At 46.2% G+C, this 27,311-nt stretch overlaps 1 protein-coding gene across 1 annotated transcript; it reads right to left on the bottom strand.

The window, feature by feature from the left end:
* Positions 1-111: 111 nt before the first annotated feature.
* On the bottom strand, positions 112-27,102 carry LOC149433265 (transcription factor Sox-6-like). The gene is made up of 4 exons (XM_089664486.1): positions 26,998-27,102; positions 19,156-19,329; positions 9,829-10,045; positions 112-4,687 (listed from the first exon to the last, which is right to left on the bottom strand). Exons 1-4 carry the CDS (start codon positions 27,083-27,085, stop codon positions 4,393-4,395), a joined length of 774 nt encoding a protein of 257 aa, XP_089520612.1. The 5' UTR covers positions 27,086-27,102; the 3' UTR covers positions 112-4,392.
* Between the last annotated feature and the right edge of the window lie 209 nt (positions 27,103-27,311).

The following is a 27,311-nucleotide window of genomic DNA, read 5'->3' as shown; positions in this document are numbered from 1 at the left end:
ATTAAATCTTTTCTACGCTTAAAATAATTATGTCATGTACAAAGCCGGCACTACAACGATCTAAAAAAAAAAAAAAAAAAAAAAAAAAAAATTAAATGTACTTTTAACATATTTAACATATACCACTATACTATTTTTTAATAAATATCGAATCCAGTTACAAGAAGGGATTGCACATTATAGGTGTGGTGAACTCTCCTGTACGAAATGACATGTTCTATTAAAAAAAATGGATATTTAAAAAAAAAAAATAATAAAAAAAATAAAAAATACAATATTATTTTTATATGCAGTTTGAAATATTAATTGAGGATTTGACATTTACGGGGCGCATTTACATGCTATTTTAGTTACTAAAAATTGTTGGGGTCCATTTAAAAAAAAAAAAAAAAAAAAATTGTTTTTAATCATGAATTTAGAATTTATTAAATCTGTTCTTTCATGACCAATTTTTTTTTTTAATTTTTTTTATTTTTTAGGCAGTCTCTCACTCGGCGGTGATTCTCAGGTTCTGGATCAATTCTAGACTACGATATTAATATTTAAATATCAATTACAGCCAATAAAAGGGTCTCTAGAGTGTTCCCTCTGTAAACTCGTTACCTGAATACAACATCTGGGAAAGACATAAATTCCTAGAAATGTTTCCAATTTTTTGTAATATGCGCTGAAATGTACATACAATATAGCAATTTGAGTTTATGGTCACATTCTACATTTTACATGCGATCTTGGCAAGAAAATGACGAGGGCTTCGGAAAAAAAAAATTAAAAATTGAAAAAAAAAAAATAATAATAATTTTTTCCCCTAACCAACTTTTCTTGAAATTTTGGGATTCCTAAAGAGGAAAAATCGAAGTAAAAACGAGTCTGAAGGACAGGCGACGAGGCCTCCTCCTCCCCGACCTGCCGCCACGATCTGCCACTGGAGTCCCCCCAAAATTCCACCGCAAGTATCGACGTTCTGAAAAGTCAAAAACTGCGCGGGTCTAAGGCGGGGTTCACATCTAGGCGGGGGAGGGGGAGGGGGGTGGAGCATTTTCATGCCTGTGAATTTTTTGCGACACCGCGCCAAACCAGAACTAAAAACGCATTTTTGAGGCGGTTCAATTGACGTCTGTAGAGCCCAAAAATGCGCCGTGCGCCACGCTCTGCGAAAGTACGGGGGCCGTCACTCAGAATGAATGCCCCTCCCCCATAGTGCGTTTTCAGTTGCGTGATTTAGCGCGGTGTGATTTTCCCGTGGCTGCAGGAACCTTCTTCCTGCCTGAAAACACGGGCGTGGAACGGGCAGCCCACTGAACGGGCAGCTGGGCCAGCACAAACGTGACTCGCCGAGCCGCGTAGATGTGAACCGAGCCTTAGTGAGACTTGTGGAAGATGGAAAGCTGCGCCCCCTACCTGGGAGCACCGGGAACTGCTGGTGCTCCAGAGGTGGACCTCAGGTGGGGGGAGGTAAATGTTGGCTGATAATGAAGAATTGGTTCAGATTTGGGTTTTTTTTTTTTACCTAAATATTAAGTGTTATTTCACATCTTCTAAGGGGCCACATTTTATGTAATGGGGGGGTGAGGGCCCAGCGTGGGTCTCGGGGGGAGTTTCTTGGCCATTTAACTGCACCAAAAAGCCTCAGTAGGCCCAAGAATTCGAAAGAGACTCAACATTTATTTTTCTTAATGAGAAGTTGATTAGAGAAGATGGTGGCCCTCAAACCCCCCACTGGGGCCCTCATCCACTAACAGATTGATGACCACAGGCCTAAAACTTGATAGTCTTCCATTTTATTGGGGGGGGGGAAGTTGATTAGAGAAGATGGTGGCCTTCAAACCCCTCTACTAAGGTCACCATGTACTAAAAAACTGATGACCACAGGTCTAAAATTTGATTAGAGAAGATGGTGGCCCTCAAACCCCCCACTGGGGCCAACATCCACTAACAGACTGATGACCACAGGCCTAAAATTCGATAGTCTTCCATTTTTTGGGGGGGGGAGTTGATTAGAGAAGATGGTGGCCTTCAAACCCCCCACTGGGACCAACATCTACTAACAGATTGATGACCACAGGCCTAAAATTTGATAGTCTTCTATTTTTTGGGGGGGGAAGTTGATTAGAGAAGCTGGTGGCCCTCAAACCCCCCTATTAAGGTCACCATGCACTAAAAGACTGATGACCACAAGCCTCAAATTTGATTAGAGAAGCTGTTGGCCCTCAAACCCCCCACTGGGGCCAACATCCACTAACAGACTGATGACCACAGGCCTAAAATTCGATAGTCTATTTTTTTTTTTGGAAGTTGAGTAGAGAGGTTGGTGGCCCTCCAGCCCCTCTACTAAGGTCACCATGCACTACGAGACTGACGACCACGGCCTAAAATTTGATTAGAGAAGCTGTTGGCCCTCAAACCCCCCACTGGGGCCAACATCCACTAACAGATTGATGACCACAGACCTAAAATTTGATAGTCTTCCATTTTTTTGGGGGTGAGTTGATTAGAGAAGATGGTGGCCTTCAAACCCCCCACTGGGGCCAACATCTACTAACAGACTGATGACCACAGGCCTTAAATTCGAAAGTCTTCTCTTTTTTTGTGGAAGTTGAGTAGAGAAGCTGGTGGCCCTCAAACCCCCCACTGGGGCCAATATCCACTAACAGATTGATGACCACAGGCCTAAAATTTGATAGTCTTCTATTTTTTGGGGGGGAAGTTGATTAGAGAGGTTGGTGGCCCTCAAACCCCCCACTGGGGCCAACATCTACTAACAGACTGATGACCACAGGCCTAAAATTCGATAGTCTTTTATTTTTTTTTTGGACGTTGAGTAGAGAGGTTGGTGGCCCTCAAACCCCCCACTGGGGCCAATATCCACTAACAGATTGACGACCACAGGCCTAAAATTTGATAGTCTTCTATTTTTTTTTGGAAGTTGAGTAGAGAGGTTGGTGGCCCTCAAACTCCCCTACTAAGGTCACCATGCACTAAAAGTGTGACGACCACAGGTCTAAAATTCGATAGTCTTCTCTTTTTTTTTGGAAGTTGAGTAGAGAAGCTGGTGGCCCTCAAACCCCACTTGGGGCCAACATCTACTTACAGATTGATGTCCACAAGCCTCAAATTCATCCACTAAAAAGTCGATGTCCGAAGCACGAACATTTCTCGACACAACCTGAACATTTTCTCTATTGTCTGAAAGCTTAATTCTCTTAATCGATATATTTAAATATTCGCCCCCCCCTCCTCCCCTCCCCCCCTTTTTTTATCTTCACCAGATGTCTCAATAACCCGAGACAGGGCCTGACCGAGGCGAGGGGTGAAGGAATTTTAGGGTGACTAAATGATGCCAGGTGTGGGACTGCAGCTGGGACCCCCTTGGCATTCTGGAATGAAGAGATTCAGATCAGTGAACATCGAACGGGTCAACGGGGGAGGGGCACCACCCACCTAATATATCATGGCAATAAAAAAACAAAAAATAAAACACACAAAACAACATGTCTTCCTCTAAGACTTCCCCAGTAACTCAGCCACGCCCATCCGTCCACCCTGGCGGCCATGTTTAGCTTCATCGCACGGTTTCCTGAGCGCTCCGTCAGTTCTCTGGAAAGCAGGATTGTGCAGGAACAGCGAGACGGGACCACAGAAGTCCCAAAGTCCAGAAAAAACAAAAAAATAATAAAATTCCAGGAGATTGTCTAAGACTTTTTTTTTTTTCCTTTAAGACATAAACTGCCCGGGATTAGGAATTCGATGTTTGGCACGTTGGAAGGTCAAAAACCCCCCAAAAACTCCTCCATGGACTTGGAGGGCAGAAGGTCCAACCTGGAGGGCAGAAGGTCCAATGAAGGTTCCACAGAGAGATGAGTGCAGGAGGAGTCCATGTCTGGATTCACAATCCCGGGGAGGGGAGGGGTTCAGCATAAAACACATTCACAACGTGTTGGCCGGCACATACCTGAGTGAGAATGTTTATACCCCGACGACTACCCCGACGACTACCCCGACGACTACCCCGAGTAACTCAAAAAAAAAAAAACAAAATCAGCATTCAAAGGAAGGAAAAAAAAAACAAAAACACACGAAATGTAAGACTTGTAAAGGTTCCTCTCAGTTCAAGTCCCGAAGTCTCTCGGTTTACTCAAAATTTAAAAAAAAAAAAACTAGGGGGGCGGGGGTTGGGGCGGGGGATGGGGTGGGGTGGGGGGGGGAGGAGTCATTCCATCTCACACATGAAGAAATATTTAAGACCTTTTCCGCTGGCGGGATTGTGGAAACCGCGGACGCATGCAGGCTCTTCCCAAAAATTCCAAGAAAGTCCGAAGAGCGCGTTCTCCTCGGCGGTTCCTCAACAACAATTTTTTTGAAATTTTTTGAAAAAAAAATTTATTTTTTTTTTCAGTTGGCACCCACAGCCTCGTTGGCTTCGTTTTCGCTGCTATAGTCCGATTTGGGCTCCTCGTCGTATTCGTCGTACATCTCCATCTCGTCCTCGCCGTTCATCAGGTCGTTGGCGCTGTCCATCTTCATGCCGTAGGTGCTCTGGATGACGGGGATGCTGGGCTCGGGGCTGGCCGAAGTACTGGAGCAGTCCGAGGTCATCTGTGGGGACGGGGTGGTGTTGGCCATGCTGATCGCGCCCGGGTACACCACCGCCGCCGCCGCCGCGTTCATGGGGATCTGGGGCTGTTGCCTAAAGGAGGACAAAAAAAAAAAAAAAGAACGACAGGAAAAGTCAGCGAACGAATCGGAGGGAACATCGCGGTCAGGCGAGGAAAAAACGGGACAAAAATACGGGTCAGCTGGCGCTAAATTCTGGTGCGTGGAGGCGGCGATATAAATGTATTTCTCATTGGACACGCCCCTAATTATTAATGCACGTTAAAGTGATACTAAAGGAAAAAAAAATAACACACCTCATAATTATTTATTAAAAAAAAAATCTCATATATGGGCAAGATCAATAAATAAATGAAAAAAATATGAAAAAAAACGTATTTATAAAAAAATGTATTTATTAAGTATGACATGTTTGAAATGAAAAATAACTTACGCGCTACTAAGGATCAAAATTCATATATAGCTGCTATAACATGAAACCCTATCTCATATATGGGCAAGATCAATAAATAAACAAAATTAAAAAAAATAAATAAACCAAAATTAAAAAAAAAAAAAAAAAATAAACCAAAATTAAAAAAAATTTTTAAAAAAGAAAAAAATATGAAAAAAGTATTTATTAAGTATAACATGAAAAAAATGAAGAAAAAAAATGAAAAAACAAATATGAAAAAAAAAACTGTATTTATTAAGTATGACATGAAAAAAAAAAAAAAAAAAAAAAGAAAAAAAAACGTATTTATTATGACATGTTCGAAATGAAAAATAACTTACGTGCTACTAACGATCAAAATTCATATATAGCTGATATATATATATATATGAAAAAAAAATATGAAAAAACAAATATGAAAAAAAAAAACTATTTATTAAGTATGACATGAAAAAAAAAAAAAAAAATGAAAAAAAAAACGTATTTATTATGACATGTTTGAAATGAAAAATAACTTACGTGCTACTAACGATCAAAATTCATATATAGCTGATATATATATATATGAAAAAAAAAATATGAAAAAACAAATATGAAAAAAAAAAACTATTTATTAAGTATGACATGAAAAAAAAAAAAAAAATGAAAAAAAAAACTTATTTATTATGACATGTTTGAAATGAAAAATAACTTACGTGCTACTAACGATCAAAATTCATATATAGCTGATATATATATATATGAAAAAAAAAATATGAAAAAACAAATATGAAAAAAAAAAACTATTAAGTATGACATGAAAAAAAAAAAAAATGAAAAAAAAAACTTATTTATTATGACATGTTTGAAATGAAAAATAACTTACGTGCTACTAACGATCAAAATTCATATATAGCTGATATATATATATATGAAAAAAAAATATGAAAAAACAAATATGAAAAAAAAAACTATTAAGTATGACATGAAAAAAAAAAAAAAAAAATGAAAAAAAACTTATTTATTATGACATGTTTGAAATGAAAAATAACTTACGTGCTACTAACGATCAAAATTCATATATAGCTGATATATATATATATGAAAAAAAATATGAAAAAACAAATATGAAAAAAAAAACTATTAAGTATGACATGAAAAAAAAAAAAAAAAAAAAAAGAAAAAAAAACGTATTTATTATGACATGTTCGAAATGAAAAATAACTTACGTGCTACTAACGATCAAAATTCATATATAGCTGATATATATATATATATGAAAAAAAAATATGAAAAAACAAATATGAAAAAAAAAAACTATTTATTAAGTATGACATGAAAAAAAAAAAAAAAAATGAAAAAAAAAACTTATTTATTATGACATGTTCGAAATGAAAAATAACTTACGTGCTACTAACGATCAAAATTCATATATAGCTGATATATATATATATGAAAAAAAAATATGAAAAAACAAATATGAAAAAAAAAAACTATTTATTAAGTATGACATGAAAAAAAAAAAAAAAATGAAAAAAAAAACTTATTTATTATGACATGTTTGAAATGAAAAATAACTTACGTGCTACTAACGATCAAAATTCATATATAGCTGATATATATATATATATGAAAAAAAAATATGAAAAAACAAATATGAAAAAAAAACAACTATTTATTAAGTATGACATGAAAAAAAAAAAAAAATGAAAAAAAACTTATTTATTATGACATGTTTGAAATGAAAAATAACTTACGTGCTACTAACGATCAAAATTCATATATAGCTGATATATATATATATGAAAAAAAAAATGAAAAAACAAATATGAAAAAAAAAAACTATTTATTAAGTATGACATGAAAAAAAAAAAAAAATGAAAAAAAAAACTTATTTATTATGACATGTTTGAAATGAAAAATAACTTACGTGCTACTAACGATCAAAATTCATATATAGCTGATATATATATATATGAAAAAAAAATATGAAAAAACAAATATGAAAAAAAAAACTATTAAGTATGACATGAAAAAAAAAAAAAAAAAAATGAAAAAAAACGTATTTATTATGACATGTTTGAAATGAAAAATAACTTACGTGCTACTAACGATCAAAATTCATATATAGCTGATATATATATATATATATATATATGAAAAAAAAAATGAAAAAACAAATATGAAAAAAAACCATATTTATTAAGTATGACATGTTTGAAATGAAAAATAACTTACGCGATCAAAATTCAAGTGCATCAAAAAATATGTGAATATAACCCAAATACATATATAGCTGCTATAACACAAAACCCGATCTCATATATGGGCAAGATCAATACATAAATGAAATTTTTTTTTTTAAAAAAAAAAAGAAAAATAAAATGAAAAAAAAATGAAAAAAAATGAAAAAACGTATTTATAAAAAAAACGCAAGATCAATAAATAAATGAATAAAATTTAAAAAATGAAAGAAAAAAAAAGTATTTATAAAAAAACATATTTATTAAGTATGACATGTTTGAAAAGAAATGAAAAATAACTTACGTGCTGCTATGGATCAAAATACAAGTGCATCTCATATATGGGCAAGATCAATAAATACAGTAAATGAAAAAAAATTTAAAAAAATAAATAAAATAATGGAAAAACTTATTTATAAAAAAATGTATTTATTAAGTTTTTTAATTTTTTTTTTCATTTATTTGTTGATCTTGCCCATATTTGAGATCAGGTTTTGTGTTATAGCAGCTATATATATATATTTGGGTTATATTCACATATTTTTTAGCTGCACTTGAATTTTGATCCATAGTTGCGTGTAAGTTATTTTTCATTTAATTTCAAACAAGTCATACTTAATAAATACGTTTTTTATAAATAAGTTTTTTTAATTTTTTCCATTTTTTTTTCATTTTTTTTTTTTCCATTTATTTGTTGATCTTGCCCATATATCAGATAGCGTTTCATGTTATAGCAGCTATATATACAGTGGGGATGGAAAGTTTGGGCCCCCCAGCTACAAATGTGTATTAATGTGCATAAAGAAGCCAAGGAAAGATGGAAAAATCTCCAAAAGGCATCAAATTACAGATTAGACATTCTTATAATATGTCAACAAAAGTTAGATTTTATTTCCATCATTTACACTTTCAAAATAACAGAAAACAAAAAAATGGCGTCTGCAAAAGTTTGGGCCCCCTGCAGAGTTAATATCTTGTACGGCCCCCTTTGGCAAGTATCACGGCTTGTAAACACTTTTTGTAGCCAGCCAAGAGTCTTTCAGTTCTTGTTTGAGGTATCTTTGCCCATTCTTCCTTACAAAAGTCTTCCAGTTCTTTGAGATTTCTGGGCTGTCTGTCACGCACGGCTCTTTTAAGGTCTATCCATAGATTTTCAATGATGTTGAGGTCAGGAGATTGTGAAGGCCATGGCAAAACCTTCAGTTTACGCCTCTTGATGTAATCCCCCGTGGATTTCCAGGTGTGTTTAGGATCATTATCCATTTGTAGAAGCCATCCTCTCTTTAACTTCAGCTTTTTCACAGATGGCATCAAGTTACCATCCAAAATTTGCTGAAATTTTATTGAATCCATTTTTCCTTCTACTCGTGAGATGTTCCCTGTGCCACTGGCTGCAACACAACCCCAAAGCATGATTGATCCAACCCCATGCTTCACAGTTGGACAGAGGTTCTTTTCATTAAATTCTGTGCCCCTTCTTCTCCAAACGTACCTTTGCTCATTCCGACCAAAAAGTTCAATTTTAACCTCATCGGTCCACAGAACTTGTTTCCCAAATGCATCAGGCTTGTCTATATGTTCATTTGCAAAGTTCAAACGATGATTTTTGTGGTGAGGACGTAGAAGAGGTTTTCTTCTGATGACTCTTCCATGAAGCCCATATTTGTACAAGTATCTCTTTATAGTGGAATAGTGACCACAACTCCAGTGTCTGCCAGATCTTTCTGGAGGGATCGTGCAGTCAAACGTGGGTTTTGAATTGTTTTTCTGACAATCCTGCGAGCTGTTCTGTCTGATATTTTTCTTGGTCTTCCAGATTTTGCTTTAACTTCCACTGTTCCTGATGACTGCCATTTCTTAATGACATTCCGAACAGAGGATATTGACATCTGAAAACGCTTTGCTATCTTCTTATAGCCTTCTCCAGCTTTGTGAGCGTCAACTATTTTCAGTTTCAGTTTTCTAGACAACTGCTTAGAAGAACCCATGGTGCTGATTGTTGGGGCAAGGTCAGATGAGTCGGGGCATTTAAAACCTTTGAGACTGACATCACCTGGTCTTCCCAGACGATGATTGAGAACAATCCATGACACTGGCAGGTCTCAGCTTGGCAAAGGGGGCAGTGCATGCTATAAATTCTGCAGGGGGCCCAAACTTTTGCAGACGCCATTTTTTTGTTTTCTGTTATTTTGAAAGTGTAAATGATGGAAATAAAATCTAACTTTTGTTGACATATTATAAGAATGTCTAATCTGTAATTTGATGCCTTTTGGAGATTTTTCCATCTTTCCTTGGCTTCTTTATGCACATTAATACAAATTTTTAGCTGGGGTGCCCAAACTTTCCATCCCCACTGTATATATATTTGGGTGTTTATATTCACATATTTTTTAGCTGCACTTGAATTCTGATCCTTAGTAGCACTTAAGTTATTTTTCATTTCATTTCCAACACGTCATACTTAATAAATACGTTTTTTTTAATAAAATTCCTCCTCCATTATGCCTCCTAGTGACCCCCAACATCTCCGTGAAGCGCCCTGATTTATGGTTTGCTCACCCCACGGTGAAGAATTGCCTCATCTCCTGTCTCCTCGACCTCATCAGCTGTTTGTACTCTCCAATACGGAGCTTCTTGCCGTCCACGATACACGTGCGCTTGGGCCGGGGCTTGTACTTGTAGTTGGGATACTTCTCTAGGTGGATCTTGCTGAGGCGAGCTTGTTCTTCGTAGTATGGCTGCTTCTCTTGGTTGGACATGGCTTTCCAGCGGGAACCTACAAGGTCAAGAAATGGATGTCAATCGCCTTAAAATGCCAAAAGGTGCAAGTTCAGCCGCAAGCGCCAATGATGGAGCAAAGTGCCATGAAGATGGGACCTACAAGGCCAAGACATCGAAGTCAACTGCAGAGCCTTAGAATGCCAAAAGGTGCAACCTCAGCTACAATGATGGAACATGAGGGCAACATTCCATGAAGATGGGACCTACAAGGCCAAGACATCAAAGTCAACTGCAGAGCCTTAAAATGCCAAAAGGTGCAAGTTCAGCCGCAAGCGCCAATGATGGAACATGAGGGCAACGTACCATGAAGATGGGACCTACAATGCCAAGACATCTAAGTCAACAGCAGAGCATTAATATACCAAAGGTGCAAGTTCAGCCGCAATGGTGGAACATGAGGAGAAAGTGCCATGAAGATGGGACCTACAAGACCAAGACATCGAAGTCAACTGCAGAGCCTTGAAATGCCAAAAGGTGCAAGCTCAGCTGCAAGAGCCAATGATGGAACATCAGGAGAAAGTACCATGAAGATGGGACCTACATGGCCAAGACATCTACGTCAACTGCAGAGCCTTAGAATGCCAAAAGGTGCAACCTCAGCTACAATGATGGAACATGAGGGTAACATACCATGAAGATGGAACCTACAAGGCCAAGACATCGAAGTCAACTGCAGAGCCTTAGAATGCCAAAAGGTGCAAGCTCAGCCGCAAGAGCCAATGATGGAACATGAGGACAACGTACCATGAAGATGGGACCTACCATGCCAAGACATCTAAGTCAACAGCAGAGCATTAATATACCAAAGGTGCAAGTTCAGCCGCAATGGTGGAACATGAGGAGAAAGTGCCATGAAGATGGAACCTACAAGGCCAAGACATCGAAGTCAACTGCAGAGCCTTAAAATGCCAAAAGGTGCAAGTTCAGCCGCAAGCGCCAATGATGGAACATGAGGGCAACGTACCATGAAGATGGGACCTACCATGCCAAGACATCTAAGTCAACAGCAGAGCATTAATATACCAAAGGTGCAAGTTCAGCCGCAATGGTGGAACATGAGGAGAAAGTGCCATGAAGATGGGACCTACAAGGCCAAGACATCTACGTCAATGGCAGAGCCTTAAAATGCCAAAGGTGCAACCTCAGCTACAATGATGGAACATCAGGAGAAAGTACCATGAAGATGGGACCTACATGGCCAAGACATCGAAGTCAACTGCAGAGCCTTAGAATGCCAAAAGGTGCAACCTCAGCTACAATGATGGAACATGAGGGTAACATTCCATGAAGATGGGACCTACAAGGCCAAGACATCGAAGTCAACTGCAGAGCCTTAGAATGCCAAAAGGTGCAAGCTCAGCTGCAAGAGCCAATGATGGAACATGAGGACAACGTACCATGAAGATGGGACCTACCATGCCAAGAAATGGATGTCAATTGCCTTAAAATGCCAAAGGTGCAACCTCAGCCGCAAGGGCCAATGATGGAACATGAGAACGAGGTGACATGGAACCCACCATGCCAGGACACTTATCGATGTCGGCTGCCGAGCCTTTACATACTATAGGCGCACCGTGAGCTGAAGGTGGTAACCATGGAACATGAGAATGGCGCGCCATGGCCAGGAAGGAGCTGAAGTTCCTCCACATCTCCCATACATCGCCCTCCCCCAACAGATCGACTTGAGATAATTTTCTGTACGGCGACTTCAAAAAGGTGCGCCGTTCTAGAATCTCAACCGCAACAACCAACCACAGGTGTCAAAACAAGAACGGAGGCCCGCCCCCTCCCCAGACACAAGAACAAACACCCCCTACTGGCCGGCGTTCAATAAAGCTTTATTATTCCAGGTGGGTACGACCCTCCTCCAGAGGCGGGGCTGATGGGGAGTTACAATAAAGTTTGGTGTATTGAACGCCGATCAGCAGACGGTACGATCTGCGTTTGTATTGGTGGCCCAATTTTGGCTTCGCTGATGAAGCCAGGGGCCCTTTCTCATAGACGGATCTCATGGGACCGCGGGGCCACGGCACAGCCGCCTTCTTCTCACGAGGTATCAGTACATGGATTATGTATGTCTCGTATTACACGCCAATTCTAGATCCTATGAAAAGACGAGAGCCCAAGGTTCCGTATGTCGATGTCTATTCTACGTCTGTGCCACAGGAAGGAAGGACGATCGTATTTGTTGTTGGGGGATGGTGGAGGACGCCAACATATCGATTTCCTTCTGTTGACGGTAACAAACGGCGAACACGTGAAAAGCCCCATTAGATCAAAGCTTCGCCTTTTGTTTCCTCCCTCCATGTTGGAAGTGAAATGATTCCCATTACCGATCAGACGACTCCGCAGACGAATGGCAATCGACTTTCTGCTTTTATCATGGAAATCTCCTCTTGGCGTGCAGATGAGCCCAAGGCTACAGAAATTAGCAACTTTCTATGATATAAACACGGAACACGCTTGCCACCTGCGACCTTGAGCGAGTCTGGCGGTGAATGGATGCGTACAGCTGAGAGCGCTCCGTAATTGACGGGTGAATAGGCCGCGCCCCGCTGGAAATGGCGCACACGGTGCCAAGGGTAAGGCCGACATGTTCAATTGTGTGCCGAAAGAACACGGCTGGAATCGAATACAGGAACACAAAATACCCGACACGTATGGGATTGACACGTGGCAGCGCAAAATACCCGTGTATGGGATGAACACGCGGGAACACAAAATACCCGACACGTATGGGATGAACATGCAGGAACGCAAAATACCCGACACGTATGGGATCGACATGTGGAACCACAAAATACCCGACATGTATGGGATGAACACGCGGGAGCACAAAATACCCGACATGTTTGGGATGAACACACAACACACGTGGGAACACAAAATACCCGGCACATATGGGATTGACACGTGGGAGCGCAAAATACCCGACATATATGGGATGAACACGCAGGAACACAAAATACCCGACATGTATGGGATGAACACGGAACACGCGGGAGCACAATATATCCGACACGTATGGGATCGACACGTGGAACCACAAAATATCCGACATGTATGGGATGAACACGCAGGAACACAAAATACCCGACATGTTTGGGATGAACACACAACACACGTGGGAACACAAAATACCCGGCACATATGGGATTGACACGTGGGAGCGCAAAATACCCGACATGTATGGGATGAACACGCAGGAACACAAAATACCCGACATGTATGGGATGAACACGGAACACGCGGGAGCACAATATATCCGACACGTATGGGATCGACACGTGGAACCACAAAATATCCGACATGTATGGGATGAACACGCAGGAACACAAAATACCCGACATGTATGGGATGAACACGGAACACGCGGGAGCACAATATATCCGACACGTATGGGATCGACACGTGGAACCACAAAATACCCGACATGTATGGGATCGACACGCAGGAGCGCAATATACCTGATATGTACGGGATCGACACGCAGGAGCGTAAACTACCCGACATGTTTGGGATGAACACAGAACACGCGGGAGCACAAAATACCCAACATGTACAGGATCGACATGCGGGAGGGAGCACATACAGACAGGAACAAAGTGTTGTCACCCCGTAACAGGAAATGCCAAACAAAGGACCTTCATGGCAGGATCATGTCACCCCTGAGATACGATGGGGCATCCTATTCCAGGGGTGACAACACAGGAGCACAATTGTCAGACAGGAGCAAAGCGTTGTCACCCCGCAACAGGAAGTGCCCAACTCTAAGGCTTTACAAACATTGATCCTTCACTGCCACCCCTGAGCTGGAGATATACAACCGATACAATGTAAATGATAATAGAATGGCGGGTATATATACTACACAGAGCAGTATACGGGTATATATACTACACAGAGCAGTATACGGGTATATATACTACACAGAGCAGTATACGGGTATATATACTACCAAGCAGTATACGGGTATATATACCACAGAGCAGTATACGGGTATATATACCACAGAGCAGTATACGGGTATATATACTACCAAGCAGTATACGGGTATATATACCACAGAGCAGTATACGGGTATATATACCACAGAGCAGTATACGGGTATATATACTACCAAGCAGTATACGGGTATATATACCACAGAGCAGTATACGGGTATATATACTACACAGAGCAGTATACGGGTATATATACTACACAGAGCAGTATACGGGTATATATACTACCAAGCAGTATACGGGTATATATACCACAGAGCAGTATACGGGTATATATACCACAGAGCAGTATACGGGTATATATACTACCAAGCAGTATACGGGTATATATACCACACAGATCAGTATACGGGTATATATACTACCAAGCAGTATACGGGTATATATACCACAGAGCAGTATACGGGTATATATACTACCAAGCAGTATACGGGTATATATACTACACAGAGCAGTATACGGGTATATATACTACACAGAGCAGTATACGGGTATATATACTACACAGAGCAGTATACGGGTATATATACTACACAGAGCAGTATACGGGTATATATACTACACAGAGCAGTATACGGGTATATATACTACACAGAGCAGTATACGGGTATATATACTACACAGAGCAGTATATGGGTATATATACCACAGAGCAGTATACGGGTATATATACCACAGAGCAGTATACGGGTATATATACCACAGAGCAGTATACGGGTATATATACCACAGAGCAGTATACGGGTATATATACCACACAGAGCAGTATACGGGTATATATACCACACAGAGCAGTATACGGGTATATATACCACAGAGCAGTATACGGGTATATATACCACAGAGCAGTATACGGGTATATATACCACACAGAGCAGTATACGGGTATATATACCACAGAGCAGTATACGGGTATATATACCACAGAGCAGTATACGGGTATATATACCACAGAGCAGTATACGGGTATATATACCACACAGATCAGTATACGGGTATATATACTACAGAGCAGTATACGGGTATATATACTACACAGAGCAGTATACGGGTATATATACTACAGATCAGTATAGGGGTATATATACCACAGAGCAGTATACGGGTATATATACTACAGAGCAGTATACGGGTATATATACTACAGAGCAGTATACGGGTATATATACCACACAGAGCAGTATACGGGTATATATACCACAGAGCAGTATACGGGTATATATACCACACAGAGCAGTATACGGGTATATATTCCACAGAGCAGTATACGGGTATATATACTACAGAGCAGTATACGGGTATATATACCACAGAGCAGTATACGGGTAAATATACCACACAGAGCAGTATACGGGTATATATACCACAGAGCAGTATACGGGTATATATTCCACAGAGCAGTATACGGGTATATATACCACAGAGCAGTATACGGGTAAATATACCACACAGAGCAGTATACGGGTATATATACCACACAGAGCAGTATACGGGTATATATACCACACAGAGCAGTATACGGGTATATATACTACAGAGCAGTATACGGGTATATATACCACACAGAGCAGTATACGGGTATATATACCACACAGAGCAGTATACGGGTATATATACCACACAGAGCAGTATACGGGTATATATTCCACAGAGCAGTATACGGGTATATATACCACACAGAGCAGTATACGGGTATATATACTACAGAGCAGTATACGGGTATATATACCACACAGAGCAGTATACGGGTATATATACCACAGAGCAGTATACGGGTATATATACTACACAGAGCAGTATACGGGTATATATACCACAGAGCAGTACACGGGTATATATACCACAGAGCAGTATGCGGGTATATATACCACAGAGCAGTATACGGGTATATATACTACAGAGCAGTATACGGGTATATATACTACAGAGCAGTATACGGGTATATATACCACACAGAGCAGTATACGGGTATATATACCACAGAGCAGTATACGGGTATATATACCACACAGAGCAGTATACGGGTATATATACTACAGAGCAGTATACGGGTATATATACCACAGAGCAGTATACGGGTATATATACCACATAGAGCAGTATACGGGTATATATACCACACAGCAGTATACGGGTATATATACTACAGAGCAGTATACGGGTATATATACCACACAGAGCAGTATACGGGTATATATACCACAGAGCAGTATACGGGTATATATACCACACAGAGCAGTATACGGGTATATATACTACAGAGCAGTATACGGGTATATATACTACAGAGCAGTATACGGGTATATATACCACAGAGCAGTATACGGGTATATATACCACACAGAGCAGTATACGGGTATATATACCACACAGAGCAGTATACGGGTATATATACCACAGAGCAGTATACGGGTATATATACCACACAGAGCAGTATACGGGTATATATACCACACAGAGCAGTATACAGGTATATATACTACAGAGCAGTATACGGGTATATATACCACAGAGCAGTATACGGGTATATATACCACAGAGCAGTATACGGGTATATATACTACACAGAGCAGTATACGGGTATATATACTACAGAGCAGTATACGGGTATATATACCACACAGAGCAGTATACGGGTATATATACCACACAGAGCAGTATACGGGTATATATACTACAGAGCAGTATACGGGTATATATACTACACAGAGCAGTATACGGGTATATATACCACAGAGCAGTATACGGGTATATATACCACAGAGCAGTATACGGGTATATATACCACACAGAGCAGTATACGGGTATATATACCACACAGAGCAGTATACGGGTATATATACTACAGAGCAGTATACGGGTATATATACTACAGAGCAGTATACGGGTATATATGACGCCGTATACACGCATCTCATTTGCATGTTTTCTGCCATTTTTGATGTCGCCTTGAAAACCGCCATAAATTGTGATTTCATGTAAACCTCCTGGACCGCGAAGCTCCGCCTTCCTGGGGTGACGCCGTCATTTGGGGATCTGCGCTCGTCCTGCACATCGCGAGTCTGAAATAATCGCGCGGCTCCACGCCGTCACGCACACACAAACGCCGCTCCGCGCACAACCATTCCGCTCATTATCCTCCGTCGCACCTACTTGGCATATAAAGCCGCCATCGCAAAAAGAAATAAAAATGACGGAATGCTATTTTAGGCCTAAAAACGCCTAAATTTGACATATTTAACACTCAATTAAAGTAAGATTGGCGCACTCTGGCACGCACGCTAATCCCGCCATGACACGCAGATCACTCCATCCGCCCGAAATATATGAAATATTAGGACTTTCACAAAGTGACTTATGTGACAGCAATCCGAGCCGACCGCGGAAACGGCGTCCAACGCAGCTGCGAGGGGGGGGGGGAGGGGGGGATTGGGAGTCGCCGGCCAGCAGCGTCTGCAGGATCAGGTGTCCATGTTCGCCAGCGACGTCCTCACGTAACAGGTCAAGATGCTGAGTGTCGCTTAAAGGGTCAGTCCGCACCGGAATGATCGATCGGGGACTTGGTGGAAGACGGAGGACGAAAGTGTTTGTAAAGCCAAAACTGACGTCTGCGTCCCCAATGGACAGATTCACCCACCTCTGTGTCCTGGTGACCACGTCATGAAGAAGGAAATAGAAAATGGTGTCGGTGACACCGGACTGAGAGGTGAGGGAAATCCACCAATGAGGACTCCTGTAAGGAGCCATTCCTTCTACTGACCCCCAATGTAAGGGACATTCTTCCCACTGACCCCCCAATGTAAGGGACATTCTTCCCACTGACCCCCCCAATGTAAGGGACATTCTTCCCACTGACCACCAATGTAAGGGACATTCTTCCCACTGACCACCAATGTAAGGGACATTCTTCCCACCGACCCCCAATGTAAGGGACATTCTTCCCACTGACCCCCAATGTAAGGAGACATTCCTTCTACTGACCACCAATGTAAGGGACATTCTTCCCACTGACCCCCCAATGTAAGGGACATTCTTCCCACTGACCCCCAATGTAAGGGACATTCTTCCCACTGACCCCCAATGTAAGGGACATTCTTCCCACTGACCCCCCAATGTAAGGGACATTCTTCCCACTGACCCCCAATGTAAGGGACATTCTTCCCACTGACCCCCAATGTAAGGGACATTCTTCCCACTGACCCCCAATGTAAGGGACATTCTTCCCACTGACCCCCAATGTAAGGGACATTCTTCCCACTGACCCCCAATGTAAGGGACATTCTTCCCACTGACCACCAATGTAAGGGACATTTTTCCCACTGACCCCCCAATGTAAGGGACATTTTTCCCACTGACCCCCCAATGTAAGGGACATTCTTCCTACTGACCCCCAATGTAAGGGACATTCTTCCCACTGACCCCCCCAATGTAAAGGACATTCTTCCCACCGACCCCCAATGTAAGGGACATTCTTCCCACCGACCCCCAATGTAAGGGACATTCTTCCCACCGACCCCCAATGTAAGGGACATTCTTCCCACTGACCCCCCAATGTAAGGGACATTCTTCCCACTGACCCCCCAATGTAAGGGACATTCTTCCCACTGACTCCCCAATGTAAGGAACATTCTTCCCACTGACCCCCAATGTAAGGGACATTCTTCCCACTGACCCCCAATGTTAGGGACATTCTTCCCACCGACCCCCAATGTAAGGGACATTCTTCCCACCGACCCCCAATGTAAGGGACATTCTTCCCACCGACCCCCAATGTAAGGGACATTCTTCCCACTGACCCCCCAATGTAAGGGACATTCTTCCCACTGACCCCCCAATGTAAGGGACATTCTTCCCACTGACCCCCAATGTAAGGGACATTCTTCTCACTGACCCCCAATGTAAGGGACATTCTTCCCACTGACCCCCAATGTAAGGGACATTCTTCTCACTGACCCCCAATGTAAGGGACATTCTTCCCACTGACCCCCAATGTGAGGGGAGGGGCATGGACACATCTTTTGTCTGGGTGTCAGGGATGGGCGCCCCCTGTGGTCATGTGATTATGGTGCGCTCCGCACAGTCATGTTTGGGGGTCACTCACCCAGGATTTTGCTGATGTTGGAGTTGTGCATGTCGGGGAAGGCCTGCAGGATTTTCCTCCTCTCGTCTTTCGCCCAAACCATGAAAGCGTTCATTGGTCGCTTGATGTGCGGCTCATTGGTGCTCCGCCCCCGGGAGTCTCTGTACACTCGCGCCTCCACCACCGTGGTGCCCCCTGCAGGTGACAAAAGGGAATCCTACAGTCTACCAATCAACATAGAAAAACATTTGGAGGGTCTCGCCCTCCCAGATGAGCCCCCACATGAGCCCCCGGATGAGCCCCCACATGAGCCCCCGGATGAGCCCCCACATGAGCCCCCGGATGAGCCCCCACATGAGCCCCCACATGAGCCCCCGGATGAGCCCCCACATGAGCCCCCGGATGAGCCCCCACATGAGCCCCCACATGAGCCCCCGGATGAGCCCCCACATGAGCCCCCACATGAGCCCCCCGATGAGCCCCCGCATGAGCCCCCACATGAGCCCCCACATGAGCCCCCACATGCCCAGACCCAATCGATTCATTCACGAACAAGACGGAGCACAACCATCCGCAGGAGCATTACTCCATCAGTCTCTTCTATTTCCTGGACAATCTATTGGTGAGATCTCTGTACGCCCGCTGTGCCCATTATGAGGGGTTCCCACCATCCCTGTGCCCATTATGAGGGGTTCCCACCATCCCTGTGCCGAGTTCCCGGGTCTGTACCCCCGCTGTACCCATTATGAGGGGTTCCCACCATCCCTGTGCCCATTATGAGGGGTTCCCACCATCCCTGTGCTGAGTTCCCAGGTCTGTACACCCGCTGTGCCCATTATGAGGGGTTCCCACCATCCCTGTGCTGAGTTCCCGGATCTGTACCCCCGCTGTGCCCATTATGAGGGGTTCCCACCATCCCTGTGCCGAGTTCCCGGATCTGTACCCCTGCTGTACCCATTATGAGGGGTTCCCACCATCCCTGTGCCCATTATAAGGGGTTCCCACCATCCCTGTGCCCATTATAAGGGGTTCCCACCATCCCTGTGCTGAGTTCCCGGGTCTGTAGCCCCGCTGTGCCCATTATGAGGGGTTCCCACCATCCCTGTGCTGAGTTCTCGGATCTGTACACACACTGTGCCCATTATGAGGGGTTCCCACCATCCCTGTGCTGAGTTCCCATGTCTGTACTCCCGCTATGCCCATTATGAGGGGTTCCCACCATCCCTGTGCCGAGTTCCCGGATCTGTACCCCCGCTGTACCCATTATGAGGGGTTCCCACCATCCCTGTGCCCATTATAAGGGGTTCCCACCATCCCTGTGCCCATTATAAGGGGTTCCCACCATCCCTGTGCCCATTATGAGGGGTTCCCACCATCCCTGTGCTGAGTTCCCGGGTCGGTACGCCCGCTGTGCCCATTATGGGGGGTTCCCACCATCCCTGTGCTGAGTTCCTGGGTCTGTACCCCCGCTGTGCCCATTATGGGGGGTTCCCACCATCCTTGTGCTGAGTTCCCGGGTCTGTACCCCCGCTGTGCCCATTATGAGGGGTTCCCACCATCCCTGTGCTGAGTTCCCGGGTCTGTACCCCCGCTGTGCCCATTATGGGGGGTTCCCACCATCCTTGTGCTGAGTTCCCGGGTCTGTACCCCCGCTGTCCCCATCATGCAGATTTCTTAGCAGATAATGTACAGAAATCCTTCAGGTTGGCAAATTGTATTGAATTGGATAGAAATGACAGCGGCATCGTGTAACAAATGTATATATTTTTTTAGTTTGCTACATTGTATTCCTTCAAAGTGGAGTTGCCCTTTAAGTTCCCAGACAGGCCCGTCACTGAGGCCACATCTCCAGCTGCACATCATGCACCGCGGGGGCCGGCCTTGTACAGCCCCGCCCAGGAAGAGTTGTTTGTGTATCTTTGATGCTGAAATCACAGCCCCCCCAAGTGTTGACCAGCAGCCTGACTTTCCACCTTTTTTACGTACAACCCTCCGCCGCTCCCGACGTCATCCCGTAAAATGTATGGGGGTTCAAGTGACCCCCAGCGGCTTATCCGTTCTTTTATTTCGCTGTCTCTGCCGGCCGAGTGCAGAGATTCTCATTCCTGATCCTACTTGCTCTATCCCAGCCTGTCGGGTGGCGGCAGCGGCGCCCCGGCGAACGCACAGCGAGCTGCGCTCTGCCATATGTCAATGAACAAAGGGAGCCAACCAAATCCTTCTTGTGGTCTTGGCTGCTGTCCCGCCTCCGAGTTTGAAGAGAGCTAATGGCTGCGGTGGGCTGATGCATGTGGCTCGTGGCTTCTGCAAAACGAAGGAAATTCGACACTGCTTCTGTCTGAAAACCGCTTTCCAAACTCCTCCGTCTGAGCTCTGCTACCGCCGTACTTTCCCCTCAGCGGCACGTCTTCACGAAGAAGATCGCACTTTTATTTCAGCGTTCCTATTTTTACGGAATCGTTTTTTTTTTTTTCCAGCGGAGGGGAATTTGAAGGCTTGTTGCGGTCTCGCCCGTCAGAATAGTGACATCTTTGTCTCCGCGTCTCCCTTTCATTACGCCGTTGGCGGTTTTTTAAAGCGAAAATCAGATCCCCGCGCAGCGTCCATGGCAACGGTAAATATTTAGACGCCGAAAGAATTGACAATCGAGAAGATTCTTCCGCCGAGTTGCAGGAAAAAAATAAATACGTTTTAAAAAAAAAAAACAAAAAAACGTTCCATCGTTAATATGGAAAGTGATTAGGAGGCGAATCTGACGATTAACGGCGAAACCGATCGCCCAGCAGGGAGAGAAACGCCATCCAATCGCCCAGCTGGGCCCATAAAACATGGCGGCTCATCACTGGGGAGGAGATTCATGTTTCCCAAATATCTCTGAAGGCCTCCGAACATTCGCAGGGTGGAGGCTGAAGGAGGACAAAATACGGGATGAGGAAGAAGCTACCGCTGGGGAAGATGCAACCGCCGGAACAGACCCTCCCGCCCAGGAAGACCCTCCCGCCCAGGAAGACCCTACCGCTAGGGAAGACGCAACAGCTGGGACAGACGCTACCGCCAGGGAAGACGCAACCGCCAGGGAAGACGCAACCGCCCAGGAAGATGCTACCGCCAGGGAAGACGCAACCGCCCAGGAAGACGCTACCGCCAGGGAAGACGCAACCGCCCAGGAAGACGCTACCGCAGGGGCAGACCCTACCGCCAGGGAAGACGCAACCGCTGGGACAGACGCTACCGCCAGGGAAGACCCTACCGCAGGGGAAGATGCTACCTCAGGGGAAGATGCTACCGCTGGGGAAGATGCAACCGCCAGAACAGACCCTCCCGCCCAGGAAGACCCTACCGCCCAGGAAGACCCTACCGCCAGGGAAGACGCAACCGCTGGGACAGACGCTACCGCCGGGGAGGACCCTACCGCCAGGGAAGACGCAACCGCCCAGGAAGACGCTACCGCCGGGGAAGACGCAACCGCCCAGGAAGACGCTACCGCCGGGGAAGACCCTACCGCCAGGGAAGACGCAACCGCCCAGGAAGACGCTACCGCCGGGGAAGACCCTACCGCCCGGGACAGACGCTACCGCAGAGGAAGACGCTACTGCAGGGGAAGATGCAACCGCCGGGGAAGACGCAACCGCAGGGGAAGACGCAACCGCCAGAACAGACGCAACCGCCGGGGAAGACCCTACCGCAGGGGAAGACCCTACCGCCCGGGACAGACGCTACCGCAGAGGAAGACGCTACCGCAGGGGCAGACCCTACCGCCGGGGAAGACGCAACCGCAGAGGAAGACGCAACCGCAGGGGAAGACGCTACCGCCGGGGAAGACGCTACCGCAGGGGAAGACGCTACCGCAGAGGAAGACGCTACCGCCCAGGAAGACGCTACCGCCGGGGAAGACCCTACCGCCCGGGACAGACGCTACCGCAGAGGAAGACGCTACTGCAGGGGAAGATGCAACCGCCGGGGAAGACGCAACCGCAGGGGAAGACGCAACCGCCAGAACAGACGCAACCGCCGGGGAAGACCCTACCGCAGGGGAAGACCCTACCGCCCGGGACAGACGCTACCGCAGAGGAAGACGCTACCGCAGGGGCAGACCCTACCGCCGGGGAAGACGCAACCGCAGAGGAAGACGCAACCGCAGGGGAAGACGCTACCGCCGGGGAAGACGCTACCGCAGGGGAAGACGCTACCGCAGGGGAAGACGCTACCGCAGGGGAAGACGCTACCGCAGGGGAAGACGCTACCGCAGGGGAAGACGCTACCGCAGGGGCAGACGCTAACGCAGAGGAAGACGCTACCGCAGGGGCAGACCCTACCGCCGGGGAAGACGCTACCGCAGGGGCAGACCCTACTGCCGGGGAAGACGCAACCGCAGAAGAAGACGCAACCGCAGGGGAAGACGCTACCGCCGGGGAAGACGCTACTGCCAGAACAGACGCTACCGCAGGGGAAGACGCTACCGCCGGGGAAGACGCTAACACAGAGGAAGACGCTACCGCCTACCGCCGGGGCAGACGCAATTGCCGCCACCCCACTGCACTGAGGTCTTTGCAATGACGCTTTCTGTATAAATATTTTCTGGAAGGGGGAGGGTCCCTCTTTTATTTTTATGTCTGTGCCCCCGCCTGAGAGATTTCCATGAACTTCCTGTCCCGGTGACCACACAGGAAGTGAGAAGAAATCCTAATGGGAGCAAAGACAGCAACAGAACTTGACTTAAGATCTTTACGACTTTATTACGACCCCCCTACATTACAATATCTGGGGCCCCCCCTATTCTTAGCTCCTCCTACTCTTTAGTGCCGGGTCACACCGCTGCGATTTCCGGTGCGATTTGGGAATCGTATCCAATGACTGTGAATGTCTCAGCACGTTGGATTTTCTGCGGCGCGATTCCTCGTGCGACTTTTTCTGCAGTTTTGTTGCGATTTCACATCCGTAGAATAGAATAGAAATCGTTCCGCAAATGACAAGAAATTGTTGAAAATCGTCTCAAGCAGCAATAAAGTCTTCAGAAATCGCGCTGAAATTGGCGCGGTGTGACCGGTGACTTTGGGAGGGTTTCCTGTCCCCCCGCCGGGATCCCACTACACACGACTCTGTGGCGGCGCGGCGATAGTTTGGGAATGTCCTGCGCGGCGGCGGCGGCGGCGGGGGGTAGATGCTGTTTGCAGAGGAGCGGAGAGAGGAAACACACGAAGCCAAAGGAACACAACATGAAATATTAATGGCGGCTCTGCGATAAAACAGACGGATGGCGAGATTTCCGCGACATTCCTAACAAGTTAACAAATAGTCTGTTTAATGAGCTGATTGTTGTGTGGAGGAGACTGGAGGCGATCATTGTGCGCTGCGTCCCTCTTCATTCCCCGGGATCCGCTCTGCAGGCCGTGGACCCCCCCAGGTTCCTGGACCCCCCCCCCCGTGTCACAGGTTCCTGGACCCCCCCGTGTCACAGGTTCCTGGACCCCCCCTCCCCTGTCACAGGTTCCTGGACCCCCCCGTGTCACACGTTCTTGAACCCCCCCCCAATCAAAGGTTCTTGGACCCCCCCCCGTGTCACAGGTTCCTGGACACCCCCCCCCGTGTCACAGGTTCCTGGACCCCCCCCCCCCGTGTCACAGGTTCCTGGACCCCCCCGTGTCACACGTTCCTGGACCCCCCCCCCGTATCACAGGTTCCTGGACCCCCCCCCCCCGTGTCACAGGTTCCTGGACCCCCCCTCCCCTGTCACAGGTTCCTGGACCCCCCCGTGTCACAGGTTCCTGGACCCCCCCCCCCCGTGTCACAGGTTCCTGGACCCCCCCTCCCCTGTCACAGGTTCCTGGACCCCCCCCGTGTCACAGGTTCCTGGACCCCCCCTCCCCTGTCACAGGTTCCTGGACCCCCCCGTGTCACACGTTCTTGAACCCCCCCCCAATCAAAGGTTCTTGGACCCCCCCCCCCGTGTCACAGGTTCCTGGACACCCCCCCCCCCCGTGTCACAGGTTCCTGGACACCCCCCCCCCCCCGTGTCACAGGTTCCTGGACCCCCCCCCCCATATCACAGGTTCCTGGACCCCCCCCCCCCTGTATCACAGGTTCCTGGACCCCCCCCCCCCCCGTGTCACAGGTCCTTGGACCCCCCCCCTCCCCCCTTCCCAAAATCTGGACCAATGAATCCCCTCAGCTGCTGAGGAACTACAAGTACCAGGATGTCCAGCAGCAAGTTCTAGGCGGATTCTGCCACCTGCTGGCCTCTTCCATGTCTGCTGAGATGAGCGGAGAATCCAGAAATCTCAGAATCCGGTCCGGGATTTATATAGTTTTACTTTATAACATTTGTGTATTTTTTATGATCGCTTTTTCTATTTTCCGAACAAAATATTGCGGCTGATGAGACTTTTTTTGTTTTTTTTGGTACAAGATCAGCTCCAGGACTGGTGAACAGCGGGTGTACAGACCCAGGAACTCGGCACAGGGATGGTGGGAACCCCTCATAATGGGCACAGCGGGGGTACAGACCTGGGATGGTGGGAACCCCTCATAATGGGCACAGCGGGTGTACAGACCCAGGAACTCGGCACAGGGATGGTGGGAACCCCTCATAATGGGCACAGCGGGGGGGGGGGGGGTACAGACCAGGGATGGTGGGAACCCCTCATAATGGGCACAGCGGAGTACAGACAGGGATGGTGGGAACCCCTCATAATGGGCACTGGGATGGTGGGAACCCCTCATAATGGGCACAGCGGGGTACAGACAGGGATGGTGGGAACCCCTCATAATGGGCACAGCGGGGGTACAGACCCGGGAACTCAGCACAGGGATGGTGGGAACCCCTCATAATGGGCACAGCGGGGGTATAGACCAGGGATGGTGGGAACCCCTCATAACAGGGCACAGCGGGGGGGGGGTACAGACCAGGGATGGTGGGAACACCTCATAATGGGCACAGCGGGTGTACAGACCCAGAACACAGCACAGGGATGGTGGGAACCCCTCATAATGGGCACAGCGGGGGTACAGACCAGGGATGGTGGGAACCCCTCATAATGGGCACTGGGATGGTGGGAACCCCTCATAATGGGCACAGCGGGTGTACAGACCCAGAACTCAGCACAGGGATGGTGGGAACCCCTCATAATGGGCACAGCGGGGTACAGACAGGTATGGTGGAACCCCTCATAATGGGCACAGCGGGGGTACAGACCAGGGATGGTGGGAACCCCTCATAATGGGCACTGGGATGGTGGGAACCCCTCATAATGGGCACAGCGGGTGTACAGACCCAGAACTCAGCACAGGGATGGTGGGAACCCCTCATAATGGGCACAGCGGGGTACAGACAGGGATGGTGGGAACCCCACATAATAGGCACAGCGGGGGTACAGACAGGGATGGTGGGAACCCCTCATAATGGGCACAGCGGGGGTACAGACAGGGATGGTGGGAACCCCTCATAATGGGCACAGCGGGGGTACAGACAGGGGTGGTGGGAACCCCTCATAATGGGCACAGCGGGGGTACAGACAGGGGTGGTGGGAACCCCTCATAATGGGCACAGCGGGGGTACAGACAGGGGTGGTGGGACAGATGTATTAGAGCCCCATTCCTGGACCCCCTCCCCCTCTCTGGTCGGTGTAGCGATCTGTCAGACGATTTCTCTGCGACTTCATTTAACAGTCGCAGTGATTCAGAGATTGCCATAGAAATGCATTGAATGCGACTTCAGATGAGATCTGTAATTGGGAGACGGATCAGCGATTTCCACCCAAACCGGAATCCTTCACACTGGAGACTCCCATTTTCTGAGCCCCCAGAAGACCAACCAATCCCAGCATGGAGCCACCTTCCCAACTGTGCCAATGCAGGGAGACTTACCGTCTGCGTCTTCTGGCCTTGTCAGATCGATAACTCCGGGTCCCAATTTTCCATCTTCATTTGGCTTCCCCATCAGCTGTGGGCCCATATTGTCGTAGTGTGTCCTTTCCTGCAAGACAAGAGCCACAGGCAGCGTCACTCCCTGTGTGACAGGAGGGGATCTCACAGTCATTTCTGTCAGTTACTTTGTATTTCTCCATCCCCCACCTGATCGATGTTTATAAACAATGTTACTTTGTATCTCCATCCCCCGTCTGATCGATGTTTATAAACAATGTTACTTTGTATCTCTCTATCCCCCGTCTGATCGATGT

This window comes from Staurois parvus, unplaced genomic scaffold, assembly GCF_062004578.1.
Source record: "Staurois parvus isolate SC_StPar_1 unplaced genomic scaffold, SC_StPar_1.0 ptg001922l, whole genome shotgun sequence".
NCBI classification, from domain to species: domain Eukaryota; kingdom Metazoa; phylum Chordata; class Amphibia; order Anura; family Ranidae; genus Staurois; species Staurois parvus.
This window is presented reverse-complemented; position numbering and strand designations above follow the sequence as displayed.

What these genes read in the sequence shown, in the direction of transcription:
- LOC149433265 (XM_089664486.1), bottom strand. Translation starts at nt 27,085, where the DNA reads ATGGGCCCACAGCTGATGGGGAAGCCAAATGAAGATGGAAAATTGGGA. An exon ending in AAGGCCAGAAGACGCAGACG is followed by an intron (nt 19,330 to 26,997) that starts GTAAGTCTCCCT and finishes TGTCACCTGCAG; the next exon opens with GGGGCACCACGGTGGTGGAG. An exon ending in AGGCAATTCTTCACCGTGGG is followed by an intron (nt 4,688 to 9,828) that starts GTGAGCAAACCA and finishes GTCCTCCTTTAG; the next exon opens with GCAACAGCCCCAGATCCCCA.